The sequence below is a fragment of the Cyrtonyx montezumae genome, unplaced genomic scaffold, assembly GCF_038088225.1.
Source record: "Cyrtonyx montezumae isolate F1298 unplaced genomic scaffold, pur_monq_1.0 scaffold_14, whole genome shotgun sequence".
Taxonomy (NCBI): Eukaryota; Metazoa; Chordata; class Aves; order Galliformes; family Odontophoridae; genus Cyrtonyx; species Cyrtonyx montezumae.
The window spans coordinates 16394119-16407823 of record NW_027071870.1 but is presented as its reverse complement, the minus strand read 5'-3'; the positions used below and the strand labels follow the sequence as shown (position 1 = coordinate 16407823).

The 13705-nt window shown below is 43.5% G+C and overlaps 1 protein-coding gene across 2 annotated transcripts in view; it reads left to right on the top strand.

Moving 5' to 3' along the window:
- DNAJB6 (DnaJ heat shock protein family (Hsp40) member B6) overlaps window positions 1-13705 on the top strand; it is a 47037-nt gene that overhangs the window by 18879 nt on the left and 14453 nt on the right. For both annotated transcript variants that reach the window (XM_065731534.1, XM_065731535.1), the window contains exons 6-8: window positions 297-428; window positions 1227-1368; window positions 2108-2178. In XM_065731534.1, coding sequence (XP_065587606.1) covers window positions 297-428; window positions 1227-1368; window positions 2108-2178 — 345 coding nt within the window. The remainder of the gene's footprint in view (window positions 1-296; window positions 429-1226; window positions 1369-2107; window positions 2179-13705) is intronic.

Sequence of the window (13705 nt, the reverse complement as noted above, 5' to 3'; positions counted from 1 at the left end):
CTACCACTTACTGTACTGAAAAATGAAAGAACATTTACAGTAAGTTTACTATCATTTTAGAACTAAATGGCTAAAACAGTAAGAAAATCAGGTACTTAAAATAGTAATTCTGGATGTGAGAAAGAATTTATTCCAAAAGGACAATGGGAGTTGCCTTTCTAGTGAATGTTTTCTCTCAGTAGAAGCAATCATTTCAAAGGAAGAATCTTATAAATAGAATTTTATTTTTAATTCAGAGAATCCTTAATGATGAAATACAGTGAGATTAACCTCTTTAAATGTCTTACGTTTTGTAGACGATCCTTTTGAGGACTTCTTCGGGGGCAGACGGGGTCCAAGGGGAAGCAGAAGCAGAGCTGGTGGATCATTTTTCTCTGCCTTTGGTGGATTCCCTGCTTTTGGAGCTCCTTTTCCTTCATTTGACGCAGGTAAATAAGGTAGCACTTAACAAAGAATGCAGTTGTGGTTTGCAAAGTATCTTGGATTTAGTGAGCAGATAAATACTTCTAAAAAGTTGCCTCCTTCATTCAGGAAATTGTGAGACTGATATTTTGGGAATTTAGTCTGCTCTCTGAAAAGTCTGAATGTAAATAAAACCTTCGTTACAATATTTGGTCTACTTGAAAGTTGATAAAAAAAAAAAAGTAAACAGACCTCTAAGGTTATCTTGCATTTTCCTTATGGCTTGAGAACTGCTGTAGTTCTGTTTGTCCTTGAGCTTTGGTGCGACTGCATTTAGTCCCTGGGAAAATTGTGTTTTAAAACTCATGGTAGAATGAGTTCTGGGATAATAAACTCAAACAGTGAGTCTGTGTCTCAGAGCTTGTTTGGAGTTTATGGTAATCAGCATTGTTTGAAGTGTTAAGATTCTGAGTGTTAGTTGGGATGTCAGCGATACAAAACTTGAGTTTTTTTCAAAACGAAAGATCAGACTTGTTATAGCTATTAGTTTTGCACTGGGAGGAAGTAATTTTATAATGGTTGGGTTCAGCTGACATTTTTTCTTTAAAAGAGGACAGTGCTCTGCATTTGGAACTTGTTCATATGCAAGAAGTCAATGGGGATGGAGATCTTTCATTCACCCTGGTGTTTAATGCCATGAGTCACTGATGCTGTGTTGATGGAGCCATCGAAGGGCACCCTGTAGCTGATAAATTTAAATACTGCAGTCATGCAAAATTATGGCTTTAGTCAAATAATTTTCATGTTAACGTTTTCCCCGATAGGTTTTACTTCATTTGGTTCACTGGGACATGGAGGCCTTACTTCGTTCTCCTCTACGTCATTTGGTGGCAGTGGGATGGGAAACTTCAAGTCAGTGTCAACCTCAACTAAAATAGTTAACGGCAGAAAAATTACTACAAAGAGGTGAGAGAGATTTCCATGAAACAGCATAGATATTTATTGCTGTACATGCATGCATATAAATACATTGTGCATACACAAATAGGTGTATGTGTATTTTTACTCTTGATGTGGTCATCAGGAAAGTTGGATTTTTCTGAAGTAATGAAGGTGAAAATGTGGTGTTGGGCTCTGTGACTCTTGGCTCTGCTAAGTTGCTTATAGTTGGAGCATGTGCAAATGCAGAAGATAGTGTTATTGCCTAAGCTCCTAATAGTCAAGAATTGCTCAGCCTTGTAGGGCCTGCTGTGGGACTGCCCATGAGCAAAATGAAGGTGTTGTCAGGTATTGCACATAGCTCATCCATACGTAATGGAGAAACTGCTGCATTTGGGGAAGTGTAGAGTGCCCTACGTTACGGTCAGTACTCCTTCCACTTACTGACCGAGTGATTGAATATGATTTCTGTACTTAAACATCTAAGGGAAAGAGATACCCAATGAAAATCATTTTCCATAACATTTTGCTTTGAAAGGGAAGCCATTCCCCCACTTTTAACTTGGATGCTTTTTCCTCACCGAGTTCCACTTTGAGTTTATATCCATCTGTGTGGATTCTTCATTTTAGTCATGGGAGGAGAATGGTGCACAGTGCTCAGTTACACTTCGTTATCTAGAAACCTAGCTCTGCTGTGTGTTATCAGACTGCTTGTAGTGCTTTAAAACAGGGTAACTGTGTGTTAACTGTGTGTTCTGTCTCACAGAATTGTTGAGGACGGACGAGAGAGAGTAGAAGTTGAAGAAGATGGCCAGTTAAGGTCGCTAACAATAAATGGTAAGGAGCAGCTGCTGCGCTTGGATAACAAGTAATTCAACGCACGCATTTAACAGAAATTTTAAGCTATAACAGCCACCATTTGAGGATTGACAGGAACAATTTTTGAAGATTTCAAATGAACTCAACTTTCTGTATATCGGTACTTAATCTTAAGTAGTATAAATAGCTCACCAGAGCTCGTATTTGTCATAGGCTTTTGAGTTAATTGTTGGGACCACATCAATAGGACCATTTTTTGTCCTTAAAATTGTTGTAAATTTCTGTATGCACTTTTCTTTTTAACATGTATGATCCAAGGTGAACTGTGATCCTTCAGTAGTGCTAGGGCAAGATGTACACTAACACTAGCATGAATCTTGCTTTTTCCAATCTGTTTGACATGTGAGCCAACTGGTAGTTTAAGTCTGCTGTGAAGTTAACATTTCCAGGATAATGTTTTTAATAATTTCAACTTTTTTTTTTAAACGTTTACTAGCAAGCCATGTTAATACATTTCTGGTAATGCATTTCTGGTTTAAATAAATTAAGGATGTTTTCTAGTTGTGCATGAATGCAGACAACTTAGTAAGTTTTGACAAATGTTTAAATGTGTAATGTAAGCAAAAGGTTAACAGAAGTGAAGCCAGTAAGCTGGGTCTTTGTCATTTGCTAAAAAAGAATTCAAAATGAATAAATGCTGATGTTTGTGGTGCATTCTTTCATGAATGGCATTTTTAACCTTCCTGTGTCTGTGTGTGATTTGGGCAACTTGGGAAAACAGTGCTTTTTTTCCCACCACCTTTTTCTTCCATCTTAAGGACGAGGGCCTTTTTTCCTTTCTGGATGTTTGTTTCAGTGTGACTGAAAACATTTAATTTCTTCTATAAACCTGTATTCGAGGCACTTGTTTGTAAGAAGCATTCATAGGCTGACTCTCTTAACTCCCATCTTTTGCTGTTGTTTTCCTGCCCTCCTCTGGGCCAAAAGTGTATCCCTCCATTTAAAAACAAGTTTTTGGAGGCCTCAGGTTGTGAGGCTAATTCAAACAGTAATGTACAGTGTCCAAAAAAAAACCCCAAAACCTTTCTGAATGCTGCAATTTGTGCACCTTTTGAGAACATAGTTACTTTGGAGAAGATTTGTGCAAAACTGTTAGGGACAAATGAAAGGGATAAAAGAACTCACTTCGGTTTTGACGTATTTTGCCATCAGCCAAAAAAAAAAAAAGATGGTTGAGTGCCCTTCTCTCTATGTATGTGTTTTTTCTTTTAACTAACTGAGTAAGGCAGAGTGTCAGATGGTAGCTAAGACCAGATCTTCAAAGTTTAGTAGAAGATGATTTGATAAAGGGAAGGAAGCATGCAAATAAATGTTAGGCCGACAGCTGTTAACATATGCTCTGGGCTCACGCTTCAGCCATGGATGTGCAGTTTCTGTCTTTGCACAAGCTTTGAACATCTGGCCTTCACTGACTTCTGTAGTCTGGCTTCGTGTTTAGGAAAACAGCATGGTGTTTTCAAATGATCACTTAATGCCTTCTTACTGAACACCATCTTCTTTGTACTAACAAATGCATCAATTATTAAATCTATCCAAGATCTGCTCGTGTTAATCGTGCAGAGCAGCTGGTTCAGCTGTCACCTGAAACCACCAGTCAGGAAAAACTGGTAGAATTTAATGCAAATGGAAAGCAAAGTTAGCCTGTCTTACATTTCTCTTCCTGATGTTAATTTCATAGAACCAAATTGATAGAGGACATTGATGTTTACTTTCATTTTGTGTCTGGAGACTTAATGTCCTTTTTCAAGTTCATTCTCATTGCCTCAGTGCTGTGTTTTTGGTGTAGAAGCACAAACTCAGCCTGGAACTAACAAACAGTGTTTTCTTATTGATGCTGTTTTTTCCTTCCCCTTGTGTGTTTCCTCTGGATCCAGATGATAACTAAACGAGTAATTTATTTCAAAATCTGGCTTTGTTGTGTGGTCTTGAGTTCTGAAAAATGTTAAAGGAACACATCCTATAAATGTAAATTAAGTTATGTAAACTGTTAAAAAAAAAAAAAAGCTTCAAAATTGATGAACCAACTCAAATAAAATTAGGTCAATCTGGAGTTGAGTTTGATTTCCTTCCTGTCAATACCCATTAGGTTTTGTGTTAAGCTGCCAAATTTTACCTTCTATTTTATTTTCAGGTAGCATAGCTGCTAGAGGCAGTTCTGTGCCTGCATGCTCATGTTTGTTCTTACAGACATGTAAAACATTCGCTCAGGAGCTGTGGATTGGAAAACTGACACCTGCTTACACTTGACCAAGATGTAGTGATCTCCACATTATGTATAATGATTGGAAATAGTGCAGCTCCACAACATCCAGCTTCGTTTTTAATGCAAAAACAAATCCTCATCCTTCGCTTATTGTGGATCCAACTTACATTCTTCCTATTGCATATTAGATATTCAGACTGCTGTCATTTTGCTGCTGAAATGAGTTTCTTTTATCTGGAAAAATACATTTATTAGATTCCTCTGACAACTTCTGTATTGTTTCTTACTAACACGTTCTTAGCATGTATGTACGAAGCTGACTCACTATGGATCATCCAGGGCAGCACATCTCCTTACACTTACATTTTGGCCTAGGAAGCACAAAATAATAACAGCAAAGGTTCCTAATTTTAGCAGGTTTTAACCCATCACATACACAGTGGGATGAGAGCTGGCAAAATGGGCGTTGTACGGTTAAAAGTATCATTTCCTCACGCAGGAGGGGTGAATTGCAATGTTTGGGGGCACCCCAGTTTCAATCAAACCTCTTCTGGCAGTTTGGAAAAACTAAGATGGAGTTCTTGAATCTTTGGGATCTGTGTCACTCTTTCACGCTCTGCTTCAAAGTTCATTGGCAGAATACAATAACTTTGCAATGCTTTTTCTTGGTGCAGCCTCCTTTGCTCTGTTGCGTGTGGTGGTAATTTCAGTGCAGGGCACTAAACTTTTCAGGTTGCATGGCATCTGCCCTTTGCTTCATTGAACACGCCTCGATTTTTGCCTTAGAATGCTTCATGTTTTTACGTTGTTGCAGCTGTTGTAGTTCTTGGTTCTTCCGAGACCTCATCTGTTGAGAATCACAGCATTTCTGTGCTCTACGTGGGAAAGCTGTGCTCTGCAGAGTGCGTGCACTGTCTGTAGGTCAGGCTGCATCAGCTTGTGACTGAGGGGCTGTGCTTAGAGTGCTGAAGGCAGGACTTGTGAAAGACTGCAAAAAAAACCCCAGAAACTCCAAATAAACCCAAAGATATGTAGTACTTCTGTCAGTGTTTGTGTCTGAGTGCCCTGCGTGCTGGCTCTAGGTGCAGGTGGAGGTTTGGTTGTTGTATTTTGATGTGCTTCTGTGTTCCAGACCACAACAAGGGATTTGTTTCTGCAACCTGAACTTTCTTCCTGAGTGTTTCTGTTCTGTCTGGAAGATGAGCTTGTCTCCTAGCTGTGATTGTAAAAAGGACGTGTCTAGCTCTTGAGTGTTGCATTTGCAGTGTGAGTGTTGTAGCAGTGTGATGCTTATGGCCTGAGAACTTCTTGAAAGGACACTGCATTAATGCAGTGCTTTAACTCTGCCACCGAGTTCTTGTTGGCCGTTTCAGGGAAGTGTTCAGAAGTGATTTTGGAAAACCTTTCTGCAGTCCTGATGAATGTCTCAGGCTTACCATAAGTCGTCGTGTTCTCTCAGGACAGTTGCAGTGCAGATCAGTAATCCTATAGTCAGCTCTTCCCAGACTTTGGAAGTACAGTTTGCTCCCTCTGGTCATGTTTACTCAGGGACTGACTTGTGCCTTTAAATCTGCTTTATGTAGTACTAAATGTAGTTTGTGTTTTGATCTTGTTACTGCTTGTCTACAGGTGGTTGTTTTAAGCAGGTAACTTCCTGTCTTCCATTCAGAGTGCTGAGATGGCCCTTAGGCTGCGTTAACACCGAGCACGTTTACTTCGGTACTGACACTAACGTCTGAAATTTTACCTGGAGCAGAACTAGTGCTTGGTCAGAGTGGGCTGTTCAGTGACGTGCACTGCTGAAGTTAGAGCAGAAGAGGGTTGTTCTGTACTCCATGTGTACCTCAGTCATGCTTGCTGTGGGTGAAATGCTGCCTGTGTGAGTTCCCAAATCTGCAGTATCTGAATATGGCATCTTGAGGTGAGGTTGCAGTGCTGGCCCGAGTGCTGATTATCTCCTACACAGAGGGAGCTGGTGTCGACTGCTTGAGCAGGGCTCAGCTTCAAATTGCAGCAGAGGGGATTAAAATATATTTAATTCAGAAGGTAAAGAAAAGTTTTATTAAAAAGATGCTATCAAGAGGAGTTGTCTCCAGTCTTCTAGCATTTTAAGTAATGCTAGCACTTGCTGAATTATGAATTCATTTTAAAACCAGTAGAAATAAATAACTCTTGAGCTTTACTGAAAAGTTAGCAATTGGGAAAATGTATTTTTAGAGGCTGGCAGTGAGGGCTCTTAGCACTGGAGTTTGCTCTGTACCTTATCCTTCACATCAGATCACAGGTCAGAGCGCTGCCAGCTGTTCTTTTCAATGCAGCCAACTTCAGGTGCAGCTCCGTAGAAAAGGAAGAAAAGCCTGTAGTTGCTGAGTTACCAGCACGTGAAATAGAGCTGAATTATTTAACACGACTACACGTTAATTCTGAGAGAGATGAAATGTTAAGTGTGTGAGGACTGCAGTAAGGATGCTAGTCTTCTATGTGGTGTAACAAATGCTGAGCTGTCTTCACAAGACTTCAGTTCCTCTTCTCATTTGCTGTTAAACACGAAACATGAAACCTGTGTTATTTCTTGTCTGGAGATGTATTGGAATGGGTGAATGGCGAGGAGCGTTCAGCCTGTGTGAGTGCACCGAGTTCAGATTTTGGAGCACGCATTCCTGATGGGCAGAAGAGAGTTATTTTGGTTCTGTCTGTAACCTAGTTTCCTGAAGCCGTTACCAAAGCAGCTAAAGATGCAGAGCAGCAGCTCAGGAATAGGATTCTTCTATATTTGTTCTATTATATTACATTCTATATTTGAAATTTGCTCCCAGAGGGGAGGCTAGCTGGAGAAAAAAATCCTGAGCCTGCAGGGGCCTTAATGCATCCCATAGAGGAGCTGAGCACATCAGAGGCCTTTCAGTTTCTCCCCAGAAATACATGCAGTGTGTGTTAATCATTGTAACTGAAACATGGGATGAGATTAACTCGCTCATTTATCACGCGTTCGTGTACCTGTCAGTGTAGCCAGCCCTGGCAGCTTCCATGGGCATGTCGTTGGAGGCTGCCCTTTGAGCAGAACAAAAATGAAACCATAAACTGAATCTGAATTTGCCCTCGTGTTGTGATATTTGTCCTGCTCACCTATCCCATAGTACCTTCACATCTGGTCTCTTGTTACTCTCCCAAAGGGAGCTGGGCTGGGAACAGTTGAAAACTGTTTTGGACTTCTCTTTGGAAGCTCAGCCTTTCCTCCAGACTATATTAGCTGTTCATAGGAATGAGTGTTTTTCCTTCTAATTATGCCACCTCTCGTCAGATTAGGTGTTGGTATTCTGATTTCCCCTGTTAGGTGGTTGCTCAGACTCGTCCCAGAATTATTCTGCATGCACATTCCTCACGAATGCTGATGGGAAATCCAATCAGATCCTTTCTGTCGTATATACCGTGTTTCAGTAGAGTGGTAGAATGGCTTGGGTGGGAAGGGACCCCAGGGATCATCAAGTTCCAACCCCCTGCTACAGAAAGGAGATTCTTAAACTCTTCTGTACAAACTGGGAGGTGAGTGGAGGTTCAGGGAAGCAGTAGTGAGCTGTAAGTTCGATTTGTTTTGGATAGATTTGGATATTGCTTGCAAGCATGGGTAATGTTATGTGTTTCTTGGCTTGAGTCTTAAGCTTTTCTACTGATCAAGGCCAAAGAGGTGGAAGGTTTTTCTCTCGGGAAGGTCTGAGTGAAAACAGAGCAATCATCAAACACTTCCTTTAATTACGTACATCCAGTGCACCTTTTCTGGGCTCGTACAGTTCAGCAGGTGGAAGCAGGGTACTTGGGAAGACAGGAGGCCATGTGTGCATCTAGCACGGGTATTGTGTGATGAGTATTGCTCTGCAGCATCCAGTTTGGGATGAGTACATGCCAACAGGGGAATTTATGTGGGGAAGATGTTCTGAACTGTTAAGGTAAGTTGTTGCCTTGTTGTAGTGGACAGATGGGGCCTTTAGTGACAGAGAGGAAACTCAGCCAAGGGCATCAATGTCTGTCCCAGGGAACTTGATTTGTAATTCCAGTGAGCCTTTGTATGTCTCCTGTTTTTCCCAACAAAACCTTGAGCAATCCTCATTTCGGGTCCGGAGGTCTCTTAATGTAAGGTGTGACAAGGATGGATTTGGCAGAACTGTTCATTCAGAAAATGCAGTCAAAGCTTTAAAGATTTCAAGGTCTTATTTTTAGTGTGTTAAATCTTAAGGGGACAGTAACACTCGTGTTGGGAATTTGGAGTTAGTGCGGTGAGAAGGGCTGGCTTTTTGTTTGTTGGAGCCCTTGGGAGAGTGCTAAATGCTTAAAGAGTACGTTATGTCAGAAAGCAATATTTCTACAGGGAACTGCCAGGGAAGCATCTCCTACAGGGATTATGTGCGTGGAAAAAAACCTGTAGATGCTTATTTGGGTTTTGAATACACCCAGAGCTGCATTTGTTAATATTCATCCTTGATCAGATTCATTTCTAAGAGAAGCTCGTGGACGGGCAGGTTCCTGGAATTTGAAGTCAGCAGCATTTGTGTTGTAAAGCCATAAAGCACACCTTGGAACAAAACCACGCGACGTGATGTGTTGTGTCACCTAATGGCACAGTCCTGTCTTCTCAAGGTCCTTCCCAGCTTTCTTGGGAAGCTGTTGTGTGGAGAGCACGGGAACTGCTGAACTAAATTGTAGTTCTGTGCTCAAAGTAACCGTATTTTTGAGATCTAAAGGCTCAGCACTTCAGATACATTTTGTGAAGCCTCCTTTCTGTACACACTGCAAAACGTGTGTTCCCCTCACTGATGAAATAGACTCAGAGCAGGGCAGCTTCACCAGGGCAGCCATGGCTGTGGTAACCTGGAAGCTCCTGAATGGGGAAGCAGCTAAGTGTACGTGCCGTGCTGCTCAACCCTTCTCTGCCTTAGGAGAAGTGCTGCAGAGGAGCCACTCTGCACTTGAAGCACATAGCAGTGTACACCTTGTATCTGCAGACTTTGCTAGCAGAGAACCACTTCAAAGCTATTATTTTTTGAAGCGTTAAGCAAAATAGCTGCATGTCTTATCCATGTTTTCCAAGGAACTTCAGCATTTCTGAGTTTCATTGCATGGGAGCCTCATGTTTCAAAGTTAGGAAGTGCAACCCTTCATATGACCCAAGAGCCCTGGGGTTGTGTGCTGGGGTGTTGTCAGGCACCGCACAATTTAATTAGGGAATCGTGTTGAAAATGTCAGCGTAGATTGAAGTCTTTACCAGTGCTTAATAAAAAGGAAAGAGGCATACTTCACCATGTGTATTCTTAGATTACTGAGATGTTATGTCAGTACCAGCTAATAACAGAGGGTATATAGCTTCACTATCTTTTGTAAGGAGGGATATTAGTCATACATGGGCTTGGATTGGAAAGCACCTCAAGGATCATTGAGCTCCAACCCCCGTGCTGTGGGTAGGGCTGCTGGCGGCGAGGTGAGGTAGAAATAGCTCTAAAGCACTGGTATGGACTGAGCTTTTGGTCCATGCTGAAAGTATTAGCCCAGAAGAACTGGAAGAGAATCCAGTTTTGAAGGTTAAGAGAAAGTTGAGTGCTTTCTCCCAGGTCCCACCCCGAGCAGCTTTTGTAGCCGTTTTAACTGCACAGATCATGGTTGCAGCACCGTTACGTGCCATACGACAGGAGGTGAATTTCCTTCTCATGCAGTGAAGGTAGAGGAGAATTAGAATCATCCCTTACTCAGCTGGACTTGGGGAAATAAACTCTTCTCGGAGGAAGCACGGGTGTTTGAAGCTCCCTATTCTGCACGAGCAAACTCAGGAGCAAAGGATTCTTTGAGCACTCGGCCGTAGTTTCCACTCTTCCCTCTCCTCTGAGATCACGTGTGTGCTTTGCTCCTTGAAATGTTTATGGAAGAAGATGAGTGGATCCCTGGTAACTGTTTCTGTAGAATAAGTCACCAAGCTGAGTGCAGGGGAGGTGCTTGTCGTCCTGGGCAGAATAGTTTCCAGTTGCAGAAAGCCTTTGGTTTTTGAAGGTGGGGGTGGGGGTGGGGGTGTGCTTCACCTCCCAGCCTCCCCCCTAACAAAAAGTTCTTTGATATCGGGCCCCAGCTACACCTAACTCTAGTGTGCAGGTTTCTGTTTGCTATCCAACACTTCCCTGTCCCTTTGTGTTATGAGCATGTGCACGTTTATGGGTTTATCTTCTCACTGGAAAAGCAGTGTTTGAGGGCTCCCTGTGCCGGAGCTGTTTCTCAGCAGGTGCTGGCACTTTTTGTGTCAGTTGCTGATTTCTGTGCCTGTATCTGCATGGAGATGTCAGTTTCATCTGTTGTGCATCTGTTTCGGGTTTTCCTTTGACCCCACGGGGTCACTGCGGTACGCTTTGAGCTCTGCAAAGTGAGCAGTACTGATTTGGCGGGGTTGGGGAGAAACGCTGCAGTGTGAATGAGGTTTGGCATCTTGAAGCTCAGCGAAACTTGGCAAGTGATTTCTGGGAAGGTTCCTGAGCTCAGAGGTGTTGGAGAGGGGAGGGAATTAGGTTAGCTGGGTCCTGCGCTTCGGTCTGCTCGTACAGAAATGTCTGTAGTGAAGCCATTCTGATGAAGCATTTTTTTTCTCTCCAATATTTATTCCACTGGTAGAGTGAGTCTGCTGACGGAGTCACATAAGTATTTGGAAAGGCTTTTGTTGCCATTGCAGAGCCACAGGAGATGCGGGGTAAGCTGGGTGATGCTGAGCAGAGCTAGTTCCAGTAGCTCAAGGTGGTGAGTTGTTCTCCTGGCATGCAGCTCCAGGTGGGTCCATCACTTCCATGGGTGCATCTGCCTCTGCACCGAGAGCTCGTGGGCATCGGGACACCCCGTGCTCCCCTCTGGAGCTCGGTGCTTCTCCAGTTTCCTGGCCTTTATGGTGGCTCTTCAGTTCTGCCCTTTCTGCCGTTTGGCCCCAGAGATTGTGCTCTGGAGGTCTTATTGCTGTGCTTTGTGCTTCACCCCCCGGATCACAAAGGTGTCATAAAAGCAGAAGGCAGAGAAACGAAGATGGTGAACAACTCCCTCTTTGTGCCAGGGTTGCTGCAGTGCCCGTTCCATCTCAGGTGGCCTTCCCAGCATACCAAGCAGATGCTGACATCAGTGTCTGAGCTCCTCCTGCTTCACAAAGCCCTCTTGGTAGGACAGCCCGCTCTCCCAATTGGATCTCTTCAGAAGCAGCACGTAAAGTGACTGATGGTACTGTTTCCAGACACAAAGGATCGTTGTAAGTATTGCTGTTGCTGCATCATAGCAGTGCTTCTGATTTGGTGTGGGTTTTTTTTTTTAGCTGTGAAAATGTTAATTTCTGTGCGTCCCGCTGGTGGGTGAGTTTGATCTGGACTTCAGTTCAAACAGTGTGCACAGAATCTCTGAGTTTGTGTATATGTTCATGTGTATAAGTTGTATCAGTATTTAGTGTTGATGGGTCTTGGATTTGAAACATACCTGAATTAAGTGGATGAAAGCATAGGCTGAAGAGCTTAATTTGGGTTTAAAGGATTTTGTTTGGAACTGGATGTGCTGAACAGCAAGGAGTGGCATAGCTCGAGAGAGGTGGCACCTGTGAGGCCTGGGTGCTGATGTCTATGGCGGCATTTCGTCAAAATTAGTTTTGAAAGTCAACTTACAGCAGGATTTTTTTTTTCTCTTTCCATTTGTCAATATCGAGCAAGAATGCCTGCTAATGGCTTTGTGTTCCTGGTTGTCAGGAGGACGTCAAAAAATGGCAGTGGGTTTGGCTGTGAAGGTTCATAAAACACTGCCAGACTTCTGTCCCAGGGAGCACGTGATGTTTTTAGGGTCATTAAAAGGTTCTGGAGTGCTCTGTGTGCTCTGTAAAGCTGGGACTTGTGCACATGCTGGGATGCTGCACTGGGAGCTGCGTGTCCCATGTGCTGCAGTGGATGAGAAATGACTGATGTGTTGTGGGGTGTAAAGAAGAGGGTGGGTAGCTCTTCTGTTTCGTAATTGCGTGTTGGTGTCATATTTAAGGCTTGGGGTATAGGAGAATATTTTTCATATAATTAACCTGAGCAGACAGGAGCTGATAAACTGAGCAAGGGCAATGCAACATGAGGCAGGGGACCTGCTGTGTCTGTAAGGCTTCAGCAGCACGAGCAGCCATTAGGTCAGAACACAAACTTGGCAGCCTTGTGCTTTTGCCAAATTACTATGGAAGCGTTGACAAAACAGCTGTGGAAGTCGTTCATCACATTTTTGTGATGTCACTCATAAGATTCCTTTAACTGCGTGGCTTTGCTTTCTCTGTAGTTTCACAGCGGTCTGGATTTGCTGTAAAACTTGCTTGGGAAACTGATTTAAGTGATGGTCAGGAATAAAAGCAGCGTAACAGAGCTGATTTGCAGACTGTGGCTTTGCTCTGAACTGCTCTGGGGATGCTCCTTGGGGTGAAGGCCACTGAGAAGGATACAGGACACAGTGCCTTGAATGTCTTGCAGTTAAATGAGTTAAAGATTGGCTTGTTGCAGGGGCAGAACTGGGAACCAGTGAGCTTGAAGTTGCATCCTAAGGGCTGGTTGGTTTCTCTTTCAAGAGGCTCTTGTTGAGTGCTTCACAATCCAATTTCAGAGTGAGTTCTGAGTCCCTGGCGGTGGAAGGGAGATGTGCTGGCATTGCTGGCTCAGGCTGAGATGGGAATCTCTAATGTCTGTGCCTTGGTGCTGAACCTTAGCGCAGTGTGAAGTGATTCAAAGGAAAGGATGGGACCACTGGGCTTTGAAGGATCATCTGACGAATGTGTTTTGGCAGTGAGGAGCTGAATTCTTATTCTCCCATCTGTACACCGACCAGGCTGCAGTGCTCCTCAGACAGGAGCGGCTGTCAGCATCGGTAGCTCACGTTGGGTGTCAGGAAAACCTCCTCCAGAAGAGTGGCCGGGCACTGGCACAGGCTGCACAGGGACGTGGTGGAGTCACCATCCCTGGAGGTGTTGCAGAACCGTTTGGGTGTTGTTCAGAGGGACGTGGTTCAGCAGGCAGCATTGGTGGTAGGTGGACAGTTGGATGATGTTTTTCAACCATCTTACGTAGCCTGTTGTGCAGGGAGCAGGGGATTCGTGTTGGTTCAGGATGAGACCAGGTGGGTGTAGAATAATGCTCCTTGCTGGAGTGCTCCTGGGTCTGAAGAGCTCTTTCCATTGCACAGATCCCAGGCCAGTGGTGTCAGCAGAAGGAAAGGGGCTGTGGGGCTGAGCTGCACCGGGGATTCCCCTGCCTTCGCCTGCCCTGG